The sequence below is a fragment of the Chrysemys picta genome, chromosome 2, assembly GCF_011386835.1.
Source record: "Chrysemys picta bellii isolate R12L10 chromosome 2, ASM1138683v2, whole genome shotgun sequence".
Classification (NCBI taxonomy): domain Eukaryota; kingdom Metazoa; phylum Chordata; order Testudines; family Emydidae; genus Chrysemys; species Chrysemys picta.
In genome coordinates, this window is record NC_088792.1 from 235,054,018 (window position 1) to 235,075,154 (window position 21,137).

A 21,137-nucleotide genomic window follows, 5' to 3' on the forward strand; every position below is an offset into this window, starting at 1 on the left:
GCTAGGTTGCTCCCTTTTCAACCCCTTCTCCAGTTAGATCAGTGGTTCTCAACGTATTTACCATTGTGGGCCATATCCGCAGCTCTCTGTGTTATGTGGGATACATCTACACAATATATATATACTACCTGTATGGCCCTGAGGATGTCACAGGGGCTGCAGCTGTGTGCTGATTGGGCTGCAAGCGGGACATGGGTTGAGAACCACTGAGTTAGAGCGTGCTCTGCAACCTGGAGGGATGACACTACTGGGCCCAGTACTGTCCCTTAAACCCTTCCAGCCTAGTGTGGGGTTCGTATACCCCATCACAACATGGAATAACTTGCAGGATTAGAGCCTTACATCATAAGATTTTGGCATTGGTCTTTCTATATATTTGCCCAGTACAAGGGAGCCCTGATCTCATTGGAGACTCTGCGTGCTATCTCAATACAAATAAGTAAATAATAAAAGGTGGCAAATAAAATTAGGCCTAGCAAGTGTTTCACTTTAATTGACTAACATTTCTGAAGCATGAGGAAAAAATATCCCTACATATTTTAATTTGGCAAATATTTTAATTTGGACAACCATTAGACTACTAAAATGTATGTTAACATGGCACTAACTGATACCGTGGAAAAACTGACAATGTGAACCAATGTTCAAATTAAAGGAGGTTGGAAAGATTTCTGTACTGAAATGCACAATTTGCATAGTGCTAAACCAATCCTGCCATAGATGACTTTTTAGCTCTAGCTCAAAAGAGGGAACTTCTGAAGAGGAAATGTTTTGCCTTGGGAATGGCACCAGATACCATTGTGGCAGAAAATTTTCACAAGGGATATCAGAATGGAAGGACTGAAATTCAATTCAAATTCTGTTTAGTGCCACATTATACCACCAGATCTACACCACAGAGATCAAAACTAAAGGTTATTTTTACTTTTAGGGATTAAACAGCAGCACCTACACTTAACAGAGAGTCCATTTATATACTCTAGTCTTCCAAAATAGAAAATACACTTTGTTCCCACCCAAAGCAGAATGGGTGTGTGTACGGTAACTAGCCAGAACACCAAATCATACTGTACCTTCCAAAAAAGTAGATCAGAAGGGAAAATTTTAAGGATAGTATTGTTCACAGGGAAACTAATTTCTTCTCTTCAGATACTCCTTTGTGTGGTCAGTTGGCTGGCTAGACATGGGTTTTTTTATGTAAGCTTTTTCATTTCAATAAAGAAATTCAACAGCAAAATAATAATTTGCATTTACATAGCAACTTTCATCCAAATAATTCAAATATCTTTTCAAACATTAATTGAATCAGCCTCACAACTAAAATAGTATTTTACTCATTTTACAGATAGTAAGTTAAAGCACAGAGAGGTTAAGTGATTTAAAGGCTAAAAAACAAGTGAAAGGCCTCAGAGGCAGGAACAGAATTCAGCAATTCTAACTCCTAGGCCCTCCTCTGCCCATTAGATCACAATGCCTCTCTAGCACCCAAGAATGCTATGTGCATTTGAGATACTACCTGAAGTCTGCTGGATCCTTAAAGTAATTAACAGATCACAATGCTAGATTAATATATTAATATCTGTCACCAATGTCCTTCTGTAATTACATCTCTACCCCGATATAACAAGACCCAATATAACACAAATTCAGATATAATGCGGTAAAGCAGCAGCTCCAGGGGAGCGGGGCTGCGCACTCCGGTGGATCAAAGCAAGTTCAATATAACGCGGTTTCACCTATAACGCGATAAGATTTTTTGGCTCCCGAGGACAGCGTTATATTGAAGTAGAGGTGTATGTTCCTTTTATATAATGAAAAACTAGCCAATTTTTCTCACAATGGCAGCCTGAAATTTCAAAAGAAAATGGAACATCTACGTAGAGAAAAATAGAGATAGAGGAGGTGATTAATTATTGCATAAACATATAAAAAAATCCAGACTTTCAAGATGAGCAAAATGGGGAGAGGAGGGTTTGTTTATTTGTTTGACTTGATTCACAACATTATTCATAGAGTCATAGATTCTAGGACTGGAAGGGACCTCAAGAGGTCATTGAGTCCAGTCCCCTGCCCGCATGGCAGGACCAAATACTGTCTAGACATCCCTGATAGACATTTATGTAACCTACTCTTAAATATCTCCAGAGATGGAGATTCCACAACCTCCCTAGGCAATTTATTCCAGTGTTTAACCACCCTGACAGTTAGGAACTTTTTCCTAATGTCCAACCTAGACCTCCCTTGCTGCAGTTTAAGCCCATTGCTTCTTGTTCTATCCTTAAGAGGCTAAGGTGAACAAGTTTTCTCCCTCCTCCTTATGACACCCTTTTGTGAGAGATAAAACTACTTCTATTCTATTGTGTTTGCTAACAACTGAGATAATTTTCTAGTATTTTGTAGCATGTAGCATAAATGTCAGCATAGAGGCAAATATTTGACATACAAGCATTTTGGTTCTGGTAGGACACTTAGGCGGCTCACACACACTACAGGTAACTTATACGGAGAATATGCGTGTCAGGCCTCTTACATGCATGATATATGCCATTCCAGAGTTGTAAACGCTGCATAATTTTGATATGCTGGGATGTATATCAGCTAATATACCGGAATGTATATCAGCTGATATACCTTGGTTAAAGCGGATAGGCAGCTAGCCACCCTTCATTCAGCTGAATGGAAGAAGTAATTAAGATCCTTTATGGAGTAAGACAGCAGGAGACAGTGGAAGCCACCACCCAAGGCAGTAGGCCACATGCAAGGTTGATCAGTAGCTAAGCCATGTATGCAGAAGGGTTTTCCTGGAGACTGACTGAAATGTTGGGGCATTGACTGGCTATAGCCGTGTGTGGGAGGCAGAAAGGCAGGCAGACAATAAGAAAAAGCTAACAGAAAGGGTGAGCAATCATCCTGAGTATGGCTCTGAGAGGGAGCACAGAGAGGGCTCTTTGGGAGACTAGACTGGCTGCAAAGGCAGGTTTGGAAACGGCAAGCCAGGAAACTGCCAACTGTTATTTGTTCCTACTGTGTTCAGGGAAACAGGACTTTATGTACATTCTTTGTAAATAAATATGATTGCACCAAATACCTAACTCATATAATCAATTTCCCCCCTAGTGAAAGCAACCCAAATATTGGCTAACCACTCGGGCCAAAGGGACAACAATAATAGATATTTCACAGAATTATATCTCTGCTTAATTTTCATTGTACCTTTAAATGCATGCTGCCAGCTAGTTCTAGCAGTAAGTTACCAAAGGAAAGTAGGGGCCCAGTCCTCCAGGTACTAAGTGCCCTCAGCTCCCCTTGGCTTTGCACAAGGCACTCAGCAACTCATAGAATAAGGCCCTACGGACCTGGAAGCTCAAAAGAGAGGGATATAAGATAGCTAACTAAGAAAAAATGTGACCCGAACCAGATGACATGGCCATCCTATGGGGTCCTTTCCAACTCATTTTATTCCAGCATGTGACAGTGCTCATAGCAAATATAATGCAACAAGCTTTCCTCCAGTTAATAGTATGGCTTAAAAAATCCAATCACCTACTCACAGTAGCCTGTGGGAAACTCATTTTTTCAACCTGTGAACAGGCAGCACCAGTCCTCCTTTGCTGCTCATAGCTTTTGCAAGCAGCTGCACCACGAAATTAACAAGACTAGTCAGTTTCACGACGACCATACAGAACTACACAGCAGTGAAACTGTCACAAATGATGACAGGTTTCAGAATGGTAACCGTGTTAGTCTGTATCAGCAAAAAGAATGAGGAGTACTTGTGGCACCTTACAGATGTCACTTCACCGTGTAGCACCCTGGTAGAAACCCTACCAGTCTGCCTTTTTCCAGCATGTAGGAATAGCAGCAGTGGTGAGCTGGAGCTGGTTCGCGCGAGCAAGCCGGTTTAGTACCGGTTGTTAAAGGGGTGGGCAAACTCCGGCCCGCAAGACTGTCCTGTCCGGCCCGCCTGAGCTCCCGGCTGGGGAGGCTCCCCCGGCCTCTCCCCAGCCGGCGCTCCGGACCGCTCCTGGGCAGCTCTGCAGTTCCTGCCGCTTTGAGCGGCATGGTAAGGGAGTGAGGCTGCAAGCTCCAGCAGGCCGCATGGCATCCATACACGCTGCCCTGAGCAGCATGGTAAGGGGGCTGGGCTGGGGCTGGGAAGAGGGGTTGGATAAGGGGCTGGGAGTGGTTGGAGGGGGCGGAGATTCTGGGGGGGCGGTCAGGGGACGGGAAACGGGCGGGGTTGGCTAGGCGTGGGAGTTCCGGGGGTCTGTCAGGGTGGTGGTGGATGGGGTTGGGGCAGTCAGGGGACAGGGAGCGGGGCGAGTTGGGTAAGGGGTGGGGTCCTGGGGGGCAGTTAGGGTGGGGGGGGTCTCAGGCTTGTACTCACCTGGCGGCGCTTAATAAAGGTTCCCTACCGGGTCTTCGGAGGCACTTCGGTGGCGAGTCCTTCACTCGTTTCGGGCCTTCGCCGGCACTGAAGGACCCGCAGCCGAAGACCCGGAGTGAGTGAAGGACCCGCAGCCGAAGACCCGGAGTGAGTGAAGGACCCGCAGCCGAAGTCCTGGTAGGGAACCGGTTATTAAGATTTTGGCAGCTCATCACTGGATAGCAGGGTAACTATGCTTCTCAGTAGTGCCTTGGCCCTGGACTCATCAATGGCATTCCTGCCCTCCTTTTCATACCTGTCTCTACCTAGTAAGTTTAGTCCCTCATCAGGTGAGAGTCTGGTAAATTTATTCAAACTGTGATTCTACCCAGCACTAAGATTTTTCTCCCGTGTTAAAATATGACAGAGAAAATATGTTAAAAGGTTATGAGAATATGGCAATACTGGGACTGCTAAATAAGAGGATATTGTTCTAGATGGCCCCTATTGAACCAAAGGAAAAGATGCAACACATCACAGTTGGGTACGCTGTAATGTTGGGCTGCAGAATTCAGTATTTGGAAGCATTCTACTTACAACATGATTAATACACTAACAGATCCCTAAGTTACTCTTGGAGTAAAGTATGCACCAGCCATGCCTGCTTCTTACAGCCATGCACAGCTGGCACACACTTTTCTGTTTTCATTATGTTCTGATCCTAATATTACACGGCCATAAGTAGCTTTCTCATATTGGTCCATAGTTGTGACAAGTGAAATTATTTTTTCTAAACACTGTCCAGGATGATGCCTGGTAAGACCATTTTTCAGATTCTCCATTGAAGCTTTGATCTTTTAGTATAAACAAGTGTACTTCAGATCAGACTGTTCCCAGGTAAGAACACAGTTAACTTTAAGGAAAACATTTAGTAGGAAACCTATCTGTTCTCAGAACTGAACAAAGTACCTTGAACTATTAGCAAAAGTCCTAGGCCTAATTTATACTTAAAAAAGTCTTTCCACTATAACTATTTCAGTTATGGGTGTGATTTTACCAACAGAATTATACTGGTAAAAGCCCTAGTGTGCATGCAGTTATACGTATGTAACATTTAGATGAAAAAAACTAGAAATATACAAAATTAACATGTAACACATTAAATTGATTAAAAGCTGACTAATTAATAGATCTCAAAATCTAATTGTAAATGGGGAAACATTGGCTCTTGGCCGACACTATTTAACATTTTTTATTAATAACCTGGAAGAAAAAATAAAGTTTTTAATCAGTGATAAAGTTTGAGTAGGAGTAGAGAAGCTATTTTACTTGTGTATTTGGCACTGGTTCGACTGCTGCTGGAATACTGTATTAGGTTTTGGTATCCACAGTTCAAGAAGGATGTTGACAAACTGGAGAGGGTTCAGAGAAAAACCACAAGAATAATTAAAGGATTAGAAAATCTGCCTTATAATGATAGACTACAAGAGCTCAATCTATTTAATTTAACAAAGAGAAAACGTAAAGGGATGACTTGAGTACAGTGTATAAGTGTTTACATGGGGAACAAATACGTAATAATGGGCTCAATATAGGAGAGAAATGTATAACGATACAATGGCTGGAAGTTGAATGTTAGCTAAATTCAGATCGGAAATAAGGTTTCAATTTTTAATAGTGAGAGTATAATTAATCGTTGGAATGTAAAGATACTGGTGGATTCTCAATCACTGACAATTTTTAAATCAAGACTGGATGTTTTTCCAAAAGATAAGCTCCAGGAATTATTTTTTGGGAAGTTTTCTGGCCTGTTTTATTCAGGAGGTCAGACTAGATCGGGGTCCCCAACGCAGTGCCTGCAGGCGCCATGGCGCCCGGCGGGGCGTCTAAGTGCACCTGCGTACTGGCCGGCGGACGAGCATCCGCCAAAATGCCACCGACAAGCAGCGTCATCCAGAGGCGTCGCCGCCGAAATGCCGCCATTTCGGCGGCAACGCCTCTGGATGACTCTGCTTGTCGGGGGCATTTCAGTGGATGCTCGTCCGCCACCACGATCCTCCGTGGCTCGTCATCTGGCACCCGCCAGACGAAAAAGGGTGGGGACCGCTGGACGAGATGATCACAATGACATAAAGCACCTATATATAAAGTATACCAATATAATTCCATCTACACTAGGGGGACATACTGCTTTAACTATAACTGTATAGTTAGAGGTACAGCATTCTAGTGTAGGCAAGCCCAAAATATGCGACAAGCTGCCCAATCTGATCAATGCCCAAACGATTCTGGAATTCTAATTTGCAAAACCCTTAACCGCTTGATTTGTGTACATAACAGTTTAAAAAAAAAAAACACTCCAAGAGGCATGGTTAGGTAGTCTGAACACAGGACTGGGAATCAGTAACTCCAGTGTTCTGATTTTAGAGCTAATATCTCACTCTCTGATTTTAAGCAAGTCAGTAAATCCCTTTGCCTCAGTTTCTCCATCTATAAAAGAAAGGCAATTTGAACCTCCCTCATAGACGGATTGTGAGTAATAACGTTTATAAAGTGCTTTGAAGATAAAAAGTTCAAAGAAATGTTATTGGCCAAGCAAAGTGAGGCCTAATATTCAACTCTATGGCATTTCTCATTTTGTCTGTTATTGGTATGAAACTGATTAAACAATGAAGATAAGAAGAGCAGCAGATTAGATGATTTAACAATAAAATATAGGGTTAGTGGCACTATCCTGTAAAGTTGCTACTGGTTATGAGACAACGTTCCTGTCCTTCTGACTACCACCTCAGCTTACATAAGCAACAAAGTATGAGACCCTTCAGTCATATACAACTGCTGGAAAACATTTGGTCTACAACTCATAAAACCTGCTTCAAAATTACATTAGATATTTTAGAAAGAAAGTTTTTGGCAGAAAAGCATCAAAGGATTGTAAGTGTACACTTTTATTTAACAAAATAGAGTAGATTTCTTCTTTTCAAAGACAAATTTATAGCCCTAGTTCAGGCAGGTCAACACAAACTATCTAGAGGGAATACGACAGGTGCTGCATTTCCTAGTGGTTGGAAAAGCAACTTTAGAAGTCAAAGATCTGGCTCCGCCACTGATTCATGGTGTAACCTTGGGAAGTTCACTTATTATTCCACTTTATAAATAAAGACATAGTCCCTGATTCATGTCTCATATTTATATCAGTATAAATCAGGAGTAAGTCCACTGAAGTCAACAGAGGCACATTTATAAAACTAGGAAGATAGGAAAATCAAACCTATGGTCTCTGCCCCCAAGAACAGTCTAAGTGAGCTATACCATTGATTTAGTGTGTTAGGTTGGGCACGTCACTTAACTTTTCTGTGTTTCAGTTTTTTCAAGTGTAAAACTGAGTTAACAATTCATCTTTGTAAACCACTTTCAGATTTCAGGATGAAAGGTTACTCAAGTACATGCTATTATTATTATTCAAAAAACTGTTGGGAGACTGAGTTACTCAGATTGGTACCGAGATATATAAAGCCTTTCAAAGATTTATAGTCTGAATCTAGCACAAATTGTTTATCACCACTGGCTGTATAATGGCTCATGTTAAATGAAGTGGTGGCGTCAATGCAGTACCTAGGGGCCAATATCCACATCACCGTTGGACATCTCCACAGAGAACCCTGAATGGGCATGAGAACCGAGGTCCACTGTAGTGGGGCCTTTCAAAGCATTCATCAACTGGTTAAGATTCATCAACTGGGCAGCACTGGAAATCTAGCACTGCTGCCAGCTTTCCTTAAGTAAAGCACATCTGGCCCCTTTCATAAGCACTACAGTCACACAAAAACCTGATCAGCAAAAAAAGGCTTTGTCTACACTAAGAAAACTTTTACTGGTATATTAATGCAGTTATACAGAAGCAAACCCCTTAATGCACTGCACCAGCACAGGGCAGAGTTTACCTTGCTGCAGCTTAATCTGGTAACACACCAGAGATACATCAGCATAATCCACTTCGCATCAGTTTACCCATGTAGTATGTAATCACCTATGTACTCATGTAGTTATACCTGTGAAAATTTTCTTCATGGAAGCAGAGCCTTGCGAGGGTATGGTGATTCCTGTACATGCACCACTGACAGTTCTGTACAGCATAGAGGCCTGCATTTCTAACCCTAATAACTGCAAAGCAAACCCTCCAAATGTGACCCAAAGAAACAGAGTTTGCTGTGAGGATAAGTGTCACTGACTTCCCCATGTACCTCCATTTTCAGGCTAGCTGCACTGCAGGGAAATTCACCCTCAGAGGACAACAGGCAGTGTCTTCATGAGTCGGTCTTCATAGAAGCCCTACAAGCAGAGGGTGCCTGGGAAAAAGCACCCTCTGCTGAGATGTTCTAGACCAGGGGTGGGCAAAAATTTTTTTCCTAAGGGCCACATCTGGCTATGGAAATTGTATGGCGGACCATGAATGCTCATGAAATTGGGGGTAGGGGTGTGGGAGGGGGTGAGGGCTCCAGCTGGGGGTGTGTGCTCTGGGGTGGGGCCAGAAATGAGGAGTTCAGGGTACAAGAAGGGGCTCCACGCTGGGGCAGGGGTTTGGGGTTGCGGGGGGAGTAAGGGCTCCAGCCGGGCTGTGGGGTGGGGCCAGGGATGAGGGGTTTGGGATGCAGGAGGGTGCTCCAGGATGGGACCGAGGGGTTCAAAGAGCGGGAGGGGAATCAGGGCTAGGGCTGGGGCAGGGGGTGAGGGCTCCAGCTGGGGGTGCGGGCTCTGGTGTGGGGCCGTGGATGAGAGGTTTGGGGGTACAGGAGGGGGCTCCAAGCTGGGATCGAGGGGTTCGGAAGGTGGAAGGGGGATCAGGGCTAGGGCAGGGGGTTGTGGGAGGGGGGCTTAGGGTTACAGGCTCCGGGCAGCACATACCTCAAGTATCTCCCGGAAGCAGCGGCATGTCCCCCCTCTGGCTCCTACGTGGAGGCACGGCCAGGGGGCTCTGTGTGCTGCCCTGTCCACAGGCGCTGCCCCTGCAGCTCCCATTAGCCGGGAACCGCAGCCAATGGGAGCTGCAGGGGTGGGGCTTGAGCGGCATGCAAAGCCCCTGGCTGCCCTTTTGCATAGGAGCTATAGTGGGGACATGCTGGCTGCTTCCCAGGAGCTGCACAGAGCCACAGCACGTGCAGAGCAGGGCAAGCCCCCAACCCTGTCCCCGGCTGGAGCGGGGCAAACTTCCGACCCCGCTCCCCAGCGAGAGCTCGAGGGCCGGATTAAAAGGTCTGATGGGCCAGATGTCGCCCATGGCCCATAGTTTGCCCACCCCTGTTCTAAACACATCTCCTCCCAAGCAGGTGATGGCAAATTTCCCGTCTAGGGTGACCATATTTCCCAAAGGGAGAACAGGACACCAAGTGAGGCTAGCCCAAGCCCCCCCTGCCCCGCTCGCACAAACCCTGCTCCCCAGCGGGGCAGGTATCGCTGCTCACCAGAGCCCTGCCTGCTGCCCGCATGAGGCTGGGGCTGGTGTAGCTGCTCACTCAAGCCCTGCCTGCCCTCCAGCCCAAGGGGTTGGCACCCCCACTTGCCCCTCTCCCATTCCTCCACACCAAGCTTTTTTGACAAAAGGAGGCATTTGATCAGTTGGCAAGAGCTAACAGGAAAAATGCCCACTTTTGCAAAAAAAGTCAGGATGACCAGGACAGGGCTTAAAAAAGGGACTGTCCCAGCCAAATCAGGACATATGGTCTGCACCATACCAGCCCAGGCCCCCAACAAAGCAGGACTGTGAGGGCTTTTCACTGCTGTCATCAAAGCCTGGATTACATGGACAGAAGTCTGAGTACCTTGGAGCTGAATATAGCCCAACAGCACTTCAAGAAAAAAAAAAAAAGCTGTGAATTCCCCTCCTGACCTCTGGTAGTACTGGCTCCTAACCTAACTATGCAACACAAATGTCAGTGTTAACTATTTTACTGTGAATCACTTTATAGGAGGAAAAACACCCATCTATTCCGAGAGCATGGGAAAGTTTAGGCTTGTTAGGAAAGTTTAGGATTTTAGGTGAAGTCAGAGTACAGCACAGCTTTACTTTTAATCTATTGCGCAACCAATACAGCATACAAATAATATATTGTAAGGCTGTTTTTATAATTCTAAAGTACCAGTTTAATATGGTATTTTAAAATCTGTCTCGAACCTGGGAAAACAGATTAGCTAATGGTCTTTTATAAGTAAGTAATTTGAATCATGCCACAGTGAAATGTGGCAGTGATAGAGCTGAAAAGGCCACACTGAAAAAAAAAAGGCGTGCTTTGGCCATAGAAAACTACTTCACAGATTTAATACAGGCCTGATGCAATATGCAGCCAACCCGCAATTCGAGAGGTACTTCCACAGTAAATAATCAGTCTCCTATCTTATCCCCCCACCAGCTGCAATAGCTGAGCTGTTATTCCGCGCAGAGCAGCTATAATCCGAGGCATTTCACGTGAGAGCGGTCTGAGTCGGGAGGCCGGCAGGGAAAGGAGCTGCATCAACCGGTGCATCTGCCGCGGGCGGGGAGGCTGCAGCATCGCCCGCCTCGAGAGGCGCCGGGAGCCCTGCGGGCAGAGGCTAGACATGTGTGGGGCGCGATCCCCTGAGCCGCCCGCCCCAGAGCCGGGCTCAGCGCTGGGGGCCCCATGAACGCCCTGTGCCCCACGGGAGGGAAGCAGCGTTTACCTGGGACGGGCGAGGAAACAGCTCCTGCCCTGCCCGGATCAGCGCCTCCCCTCCTCTCCCAGCAGCGCAGTGGGGCCGGGGCCGCGGCGTGACCCGGGGCGGGGCCGGCAAAGCCGCCTGCTCCCCAGTCCCCCCCTGTCCCCAGCCCGGGGCAACCGCCGCCGCGAGAGTGAGGTCCCTGGCCACGGCGGCGGAGCCCCCTCGGCACAGGTGGCCACTACCCCGCCTCTCGCCGGGCGGGGGGGCCCGGCCGCTCCCCGCGGGCCCGGTTACCTGGTTCCCGGGGACACTTTGGAGACGCTTCCAACATCGGCAAACACTAAAGAGAACTGACCCCGCCGCGGCCGCCGGCCCCAACCACTCCGCCCCCCCGCGCCCGCCGCCGGCCCCGCCGCCCGTCCCCGCGCCCGCCGCCAGGCCCCCCGCCCGCGGCCCGCCTCCCCAAGGCCGCTGCCGCTCTCTCGCGGCCCCCGGACCCCGGCGGGGAGGCCCCCGGCGCAGCGCCCAGCCCGCCGCTCCCCCCCGCTGCCGCAGCGCGAATGGCCCAGTCCGCATCCCTTCCCCTGCGCCGCGCCGGCATGGCGGGCCGCAGCCAGCGCTCCCTAGTGTCAGCTCCGGGCAGCGCAGGGACCGCAGCAGCCGGGGCCCCGCTCGCTACAGCCGCCGGAGACGCCGTTCCCGGGTCACCCCGGGGCCGGGGCCGGCCGGTCGGAGAGCGCCGCGGTGGCCCTCTGCCCTGCTCGTGCCGGCGCAGAGCCGCTGGGCAGGGCACGACTCACGGCCCCCGTGTTGGGCCAGCGCGGCTCCCTGGCTGTGGGGCAGGCGCAGGGGGCGCCGTGCCCGGGCCCTAGGGCTCACACCGCCACCATTTCGCCACGCGTGGCATTTAAAGCAGGGTTCCCAATCGAGTTAGGTCCTGGGCTACGTCTGCCTCTCCCCACCTTATGCTAAGCAAGGGGGCCCTGGTTCCTAGGGGCAGGAACTGCCCCATGGGCCTGTCTGCACTAGAAAAAAAGGTGGTGTAAGTAATTCAAGAAAACACCTGTGATTAGATTCTGGCGGCATTCAGTGCTTTCCTGCCTGCAAAACATTCTTACCCCCTTGCTAAGTTACTAAGGAGGTGTCACTGCTGTTTGTTTTTCATAACAACGTTTGAAGAAATTTTGATTAGCAATAAGTGTTTGAAAATTTCACAATATGGGACTTTCTACAAAACATGTAAACAGGGTGAGGTGCTGGCACCTGAGTCACTGGGCTATTACAGACTGACTAGACTGCATAAGGAGTTACACAGTGAAATAACCCCAGGTACATTTATTTCAATTACCAGACCTTGATTTTTTCACATCCCCTCTACATTGAAGATTGGCTTCCTGTGAAATTCGACTTAGAGTCAGAGTGGAGGGCCAGAAGGTGCCACCAGATCACCTAGTGTGGTCTGTTGATAATTTATACGGAACTTGTCAGAAAAGAAAGCTGAAAGGTGAATGTTTATAATTAACAGTTTTAAATTACACCTCTACCTCAATATAACACTGTCCTCGGGAGCCAAAAAAATCTTACCACGTTATAGGTGAAACCACGTTATATCGAACTTGCTTTGATCCACCAGAGTGCGCAGCCCCGTCCTCCTGGAGCACTGCTTTATCGCATTATATCCGTATTTATGTTATATCGGGTCACATTATATCGGGGTAGAGGTGTATTTAACCAATATACTGTTAACACTCAACACAGCTACCAACTTGTGTCATATTTTAATTTTCCACTGTTTGGAAGAATAAACTCTCTCTCTCTATCACCCCCCTTGTCTCCTGCCAAATTGGACTTTAAAAATACAAATGTTGATAGAAAATCAAGTTGCCATTCCTAAGATAATTTTCTATTTCTGGTTTTTAAAAGTGTGTCCTGCTTTTTTGGATTTTGCCTGTAATTCTTCCTACTTTTTCAGAGACAAAGTGGATGAGGTAGTATCTTTTAGTGGACCAAGGTCTGTTGGTGAAAGAGAGAAGCTTTTGAGCCCTACCGAGCTCAGCATCAGGCTACAACTACACTGTATCCCCTTCTTTCAGGGAGCATAACAACATGATATAGCCTGAGGAAACATGTTTTAAAGATTGGAAAAAGTGAGTAAACTGTACTGAAAGAAAAAAATGGTGGGTTTTTTAAATATACTTTGTAGGTCTCATGGGTGATGTACTTCAATCTGTCTCAGCATTTAGGGCGCTCAACTTTGAAGAAATATTGTTGCCTGTAATCTAAGCACTATAGGACAGCCTTTCTCCTTCTCTCCCTCCTCCAAACCCATTATCAGAATGAATTATCAGAACATTGGAGGAAAATATATATATAAAATATCTTTAAGTACCAACAGCGTATTCAGCACTTTTCCAGACAGTCTCTTCATTGAGGAGCTTAATATCTAAGACAGACCAGATAAATTAACTTAAAATATACAGTGAACCTCTAAATAAATCAAAGTCAAAATCAAATAATACCTAAAGGACAATAGCATATTTTCTTGTCTTGACAATGGAGTTGGCCTGGAGGTGTGTTGTTAGCTAATACATTTCTAGTAGTATTATTCTGTGTCCTAAAAATGAGAACTCCTTATAATATACTTGTATGACATATGTTATAAGCCTTACACACAGCATCCCACCAAAGTATTTGTCTCAAGATCCATGTTTTTGTTTTCTTTGATCTTTTTAAATATTTTATAACAAGTTTGCCAAGAAGCACTGTAAAAGCTGTTTGATGGACATAGGGAAAGTAGCAGATGAAGAAGTGATTTATAATATCTAAGAACTCATTAACAATCTTTCCCCCCTCATTTTACATATCCTTTTTTGTTTAAAATCCAGTCTGCACTACACACAATACTATGTAAGAGTTCAATATAGTTGAACCCATTAATAGGTCTCTAGTTATAGCAGCATCCCATCTTGCAGTCTAGATTAACCATGGTGCCAAGCTTTATTTAAGGCATTAGCACAATTTATAGACACTTCAAACATGGTTATGCTCCTGCCTGTGCTGCAAGGTGGGACTTTTGCTGTAATTATGTGAGGAGTTAACACTAGTAACTGGATGCCCCACACATGTATCTTTGTAATGTAGACAGAATCCAAATTACCTTAGATAAGTGAAATTTTAAAAAAACTATTTACTTTTCACTATTTGTAATGTTAGCTTACCTTAAACATAACTCAATTTCTAGTCAATTTTCCTTTTTTGGTTTTTGAGCACTAGCACACAGCTGCTATGATTAGAATCAACAGTTCTGGGGACTATTTAAACACTTTCCAATTATATTTTTAAAAGTTCATAAAAACATTTATGCTTGTTATGTTTTGTAAATTCCCTTTTAAACATCCTAAATGTTGGGCCCAAACTTTCTTCCTTTTATATTTTTCTGATGTTAGCATACCTTTTTAGAATGTTCGAAACAAAACACAGTACAAGAACTTTCCATTCACTGCATTCTGCAAAGACAGACTTGGAAAAAGAAACTCTTGACCCAGGTGATTGTCAGCTTGTGAAATCTCTGTTCTGTACCCAATTGGGAAATAGTTTTGGCTAGCCTATGTCTAATACAATACTTTACTTAAAGTTCCCCAACTATTGCCACTACACAACGGTATGATGAAAGCGCTAACAGATGCTGCAAGTGTTGTGGTATTCTCTTTTTTTTATGTAAACTATGTCTTCATTTAGAAAGTTTTAATAGGTTTACAATCTTGGCCATATAAATATCAGAGACAATACAATAATCAATACAGTAATCATTAGAGAAACAAACAGCGATACAATCATTGGATCTTTCTACTTAACAGGGTGTTACCATGTTACAGAATGAGCATCTTTATAGTACCCATGACATGTTGTTTCTAGTGATTTTATTAAATTGAGTGAATTCTCTGATTACACATACTTAACAAACCAGGCGTGTCTATCAAATGTTAATATTCAAAAAATTGGATAGGTTTGCTTGGTGGTTGTTGGGTTTTGGGGGGGGGGAGGGAGGGAAAAGGTGGAAGGTTTATAGATTAATGTACTTTGAGTATTGAATAAATGGTAACCAAATATCTAAGTATCTGTTTGTCCTCTGTTTTGCTGGATATGTAACAGGTGTGTTAGTTTCCCATAACAACCAACCACCTCCATATTTTTTTTAGCTATTCCTCTACATTTTGTTGTTTTCCAATAGGAGGCTATCACTAGCCTACCTGTCAGTGTTTTAATCACTCTATTCACTAGACCAGGTCTCAGCAAGGTTAGATGACACTGGGTAAAAACACCAGCCACAGCACAGGGGGTTGGACTTGGTGACTTCTTGAGGTCCCTTCTAGACCTACATTTCTATTATTCAGAAGCCAGATTACACTGGTGCTCCCACTGTGTAACTGCACAGGCAATATCCACAGTGGGGAATTTCAAGGGTAAAAAAAAAAAAAAAAAACTACCCTAGGGCTGTCAAGCAATTACAAAAATTAATTGCGATTAATCGCACTTTTAAATAACAATAGAATACCATTTATTTTAAATATTTTTGGATGTTTACTACATTTTCAAATATATTAATTTCAATTACAACAATACAAAGTGTTCAGTGCTCTTTATATTTATTTTTATTACAAATATTTGCACTGTAAAAAACAAAAATTGTATTTTTCAATTTACCTCATAGAAGTACTGTAGTGCAATCTCTTTATCATAAAAGTTGAACTTACAAATGTAGAATTATGTAAAAACAAAACTGCATTCAAAAATAAAACAATGTAAAACTTTAGAGCCTACAAGTCCACTCAGTCCTACTTCTTGGTCAGCCAATCTCTCAGACAAACACGGTTGGTTACAATTTGCAGGAGATAATGCTGCCCGCTTCTTGTTTACAGTGTCACCTGAAAGTGAGAATAGGCGTTCGCATGGCACTGTTGTAGCTGGCATTGCAAGATATTTACGTGCCAGATGCGCTAAAGATTCATATGTCTCTTCATGCTTCAACCACCATTCCAGAGGAGATGTTTCCATGCTGATGATGGGTTCTGCTTGATAATGATCCAAAGCAGTGCAGACTGGCGCATGTTCATTTTCATCATCTGAGTCAGATGCCACCAGCAGAAGGTTGATTTTCTTTTTTGGTGGTTTCGGTTGTGTAGTTTCTGCATCAGTGTGTTGCTCTTTTAAGACTTTTAAAAGCATGCGCCACACTTCTAATCCCTCTCAGATTTTGGACGGCACTTCAGAGTCTTAAATCTTGGGTTGAGTGCTGTAGCTATTTTTAGAAATTTCACATTGGTACCTTCTTTGCATTTTGTCAAATCTGCCGTGAAAGTGTTCTTAAAACGAACATGTGCTAGGTCATCATCCAAGACTGCTATAACATGAAATATATGTAGAATGCGGATAAAACAGAACAGGAGACACACAGTTCTCTCCCCCCCCCCCAAGAAGTGCAGTCACAAATTTAATTGACGCATTCTTTTTTTAATGAGCATCATCAGCATGGAAGCATGTCCTCCGGAATGGTGGCCAAAGCTTGAAGGGGCATACGAATGTTTAGCATATCTGGCATGTAAATACCTTGCAACGCCGGCTACAAAAGTGCCATGCAAACGCCTGTTCTCACTTTCAGGTGACATTGTAAATAAGAAGCAGGCAGCAGTATCTCCCGTCAATGTAAACAAACTTGTTTGTCTTAGCAATTGTCTGAACAAGAAATAGGACTGAGTGGACTTGTAGGCGCTAAAGTTTTACAGTGTTTTGTTTTTGAGTGCAGTTATGTAACCAAAAAAAATCTGCATTTGTAAGTTCAATTTTCATGATAAAGAGATTGCACTACAGTACTTGTATGAGGTGAATTGAAAAATACTATTTCTTTTGTTTATCATTTTTACAGTGCATATATTTGTAATCAAAAATACTAATATAAAGTGAGCACTGTGCACTTTGTATTCTATGTTGTAATTGAAATTAACATTGAAAATGTAGAGAAACATCTACAATATTTAAAAAATTTCAATTGGTATTCTATTGTTATAAGTGCGATTAATTGTGATTAAATTTTTTTGAGTTAATTGCGTGAGTTAACTGCGATTGACAGCCCTAAAAAAACCCCAAACTGTTGTTTACACAACCAAACTATATATCTTGTTTGCACTTTTCAGATTCTTGCACATGTCATCTATGAAAGGCAATGGTAAAAGGGAAAAAAAAAAAACCTGATCAGCAAGAGAACCACATATATGTGATTTGGCATGGCCTAGAATCTGTTTTTGGTTGCTTAACATGACTACTCAGCTCCTAAGAAACATGAAGTCTTCACTTTTTAGAACTGGGTGACTTCAAATCTCAGTCTTCTACTGGAAAGAAAAATTGCAATGGAGAAAGTAAATCACTGCGGGAACTGATTTCAGAGTAGCAGCCGTGTTAGTCTGTATCCGCAAAAAGAACAGGAGTACTTGTGGCACCTTAGAGATTAACAAATTTATTGGAGCATAAGCTTTCGTGGACTACAGCCCACTTCTTCGGATGTGGGAACTGAGTGGTTGGAACTGGGAAATGATCAGATGGGGATGCCATTAGGCCATGTCTGGACTGGCTGGGAGAAACCTCTTAAGCTCATTTTTACCAGAAAATCCCAAATCAAATTTAAAGCACAGGAGGGCCAACAGGTTTTCCTTGGGCAGAGTAGACAGGGCTGAGAGACCCAAGGCAAATTGCTGGAGAAAGATCCAAGGTTGTAATAACCTTGCTCTTGATGAGGAGTATAACTAAGGAGAAATTAAATGAGGGTGAACAATTCCTGGGCAACTTTTGTAGTGAGAGACAAGATATATATATATATATATATATAGAGAGAGAGAGAGAGAGATCACTGATCACTTTGAATTAAAGAATTAACTTTTTTATATCATGTAATAGAACAAGTTATTTCACTTGATCATAGTGATAAATAGCATTAAATTTTGCAAAATCCCAAAATGTATTAACCATTAGTCCAGACTTGCAAATACCTGTTCTCCCATTTGTAATAACTTCTGAGAGATAATTAAAGAATCAATGATATTTTACTTATCTATGATCATGACAAAGCATGGATAGTAGATTGTGTGCCTGAGCCAGTACATTTTCGTGACAGCTTTGCAAGGCGGCAGTAGCCCAACTGCTTGGCATTTAAAAAAAAATAAAACAAAAAAAACTTTGAAAAATGTCTAACTTCATATACAATCACTTGCTACTTAATCATTTTTGAATTTTTTAGTTGAATACATCCATTCTTTGAATTAAAACACAAGATGTAGAGGGCTGTGGTTTAAATGCAGTTTAAATACTATTTACCTGAGACCAGAATGAGTCCACAGACTCCACAATTCTTTGAAAACAGGTTGGTTGGAAATAGATATTTTACAACTCTGTGAGAATTTTTAAAATCATCACTTGAAAACAAGTAGTAGATTGCTATAACTGCCAACAGCAAGAAAGTACAAAATGCCATCTCTATCAGGCTTTCCAAGTACTGATGACATAACTGCATACCATTTTGATAGTATCTGGGGGAGGACACTATCAAACGTTTCCTAGGTATTCTGTATATTACAGGGAATAATTTAACACCCACTACACAACTCTACATAATAGAATCTTATGCAGGCATCTTAGTGAGAACAAAGTTTTGTTCATATTGACAGAACACCAAGATGATTTTTGTAGTGGTTTAAATACAGTTTGGGAACATGGCATTTAATACAATTGCATGGTTATGTACCCACTAACCCTTAAACCTTGGTGAGATGTCAGCATACACTCCTTATCTCCATCCTTTCACACTTGTCATTCTCCCTCCATAGCTTAGTTTGTTCGAAAAAGTTTTTCACAAAAGTACATAATACAATTTTCAATGTATTTTTCTGCTATCACTTGAAATTAGCATGTTTGATGATGCAAAGACTCATTTTTATAAGCCTATTACAAGTATTCATATATTATAAATAGGGTTCATTCAGTTGCTGAATCATCACCCTTTTATTAATACTGTTAGAGGATTTATAGTTAATCCAATATTGTAGAAACATGTGCTACCCATTTCCTGAATTATAATAATGTCAGATTACAAGGAAATAACATTCTACAACATCCTATAATATAGGATGACAAAGTTCCAGTGTCACTAAGATTGTCAATCTGTGTGAACTTTAATATTTGTATACATTTTTGTATTTAATAGTACTGTTTTAATAGTACAGTTTTTATAAATATTTGCACATCTTTAAGATTGGTAAAATGTAAAACAAAAAATGTTCTCTTGTACCGATTACAAACCTACCTCCAGTAACCAAAAGACAATTTCCATGTGATAGTTTGCTATATAGAATTATATTTTAATAGTCTGAACTTTTCTTTATTAAATATTAAAGAAACCTAGAGTTTGTGTATATAGCACACCAGTGACATGATGAGCTTCATCATGGCTGACTAAAGAAAATGTTAAGAACAGGTGCTTTATTAATTTTAAATACCATTGTCACACTGGTTCATGACTGAGTGCCCATCCCATGGCAGACTGGCAAAAACAGGGCAGATACCACAAACTGGTAATGTGTTCTATAATTGGATTTTACCAAGCCACTAACAAATGTGAACTCCTGGATCACTGTAACAATTTTACAATGGAGTCACAGACAGTCCCCTTAGATTCTCCCGTCTACTTTGCCATCCAGACAAAATGGACTTTGTGATTGTGATAAATGAAAGGGGGAGGGGGGAGAGGAGCTCCCTTTTATGAACACCCAGCCAGCCAGTTAGCTATAAAGTCCCTCTTAGTGGCTGCTTGCTTTACCTGTAAAGGGTTAAAGAGTCCCTGGGTAAAGAAAAGGGAGTGGGCACCTGACCAAAAGAGCCAATGGGAAGGCTAGAACTTTTTAAAAGGGGAGAAAAGCTTTCCCTTTGTCTCTCTGGGCTGCAGGGACAGAGCAGCAATGCTGTAAGCAGCTTTAAGCCAGGTAGGATCATAAATCATCAGATCATACCTAGACCTCTTATCTGAAACTCCAAATCTGTAAGTAGATCAGACTGTTTAGCTAGATGCGATCAGATTTATCTGCACTTAGAGTGAGAGTGGGGATTCGGCCTTGACATGGTGGCAGAGCAGTGGGATAGTTTTGAACCAGAAGCACAGACCTCAGGATTTTAAAAGGACACATTTTTCCTTTTGGCTGCTTGAAAGCCAAGGAGTTTCCCCCCCCCTTTCTTTTCTTTGCTGCCTGAGGGGGACCAGGCCCGCAAAGGAATTGGCCTGCAAAGCCAAGGAAGCCAACAAGCCATTTATTTGTTTTTTCTTTTCTATATTCATGACAACGAAATAGTTAGGCTAGAGTAGGGCAGACCTGTGCATGAGGTTGAGGTCAGGCCTGAAACCTTAGAAAAACCAGTCTTCCCAAAGCGGCACGCCACAGACATCCAGCTCCATGACAGAAATGAAGGGAGGGGATGGGGGAATAGGGACTTCCCATGATTACAGTTTTTCTCTGACCTTGGCTTGGTAAACGCTGCCACCACCCAAATGCAAAAACCCCCTTTGAACCCAGGAAGGAGCACTTGGAATTCCTCCCTGTGGGGTACCCTCAAGCCCTTTCACCCCCCTCTCCAGGGAAGAGCTGAGAAAGAAAAAGGAAATTAGCTGTGCTACCAGCTAAGCAAACAACATATGCACAAACCTCTTAGGACACCAAAAATCCAATCCTGTTCTTTAAAAAAGTAAATTTTATTAAAAACAAAAAGGAAGAAAATATATCTGGAACTTAGGCTTTTGCTACATTTTAAAAGAGAAATTCCAAAAATTAAGCACCCAAAATAGATTTCTTGGGGGTTCAGCTTAAAGGTTACAAGCAAACAAAAGCATCTGCAGTTAGCACAGAGGAGATCCACAAGCCTTTAAAAATAAACAGAAATAAATCTGATCGCATCTAGCTAAACATTCTGATCTACTTACAGATTTAGAGTTTCAGTTAAGGAGGTCTAGGTATGATCTGATGATTTATGATCCTACCTGGCTTAAAGCTGCTTACAGCAT

General features: G+C 43.2%; 1 protein-coding gene across 30 annotated transcripts in view; it reads right to left on the minus strand.

The window, feature by feature from the left end:
* STAU2 (staufen double-stranded RNA binding protein 2) overlaps window positions 1-11,475 on the minus strand; it is a 226,220-nt gene extending 214,745 nt beyond the window's left edge. For 23 of the 30 annotated variants that reach the window (XR_010598909.1, XR_010598908.1, XM_065585770.1 and 20 more), the window contains exon 1: window positions 11,336-11,475. Coding sequence is in view for 1 of the 30 variants with exons in the window: in XM_065585769.1 (XP_065441841.1) it covers window positions 11,336-11,372 (37 nt within the window). In the remaining 29 variants the exon portion in view is untranslated. Of the gene's footprint in view, window positions 1-11,062; window positions 11,220-11,335 lie in introns of those variants that run through there. The other 7 variants (XM_065585760.1, XM_065585744.1, XM_065585769.1 and 4 more) reach the window with 6 other exon arrangements.
* Window positions 11,476-21,137: the final 9,662 nt, after the last annotated feature.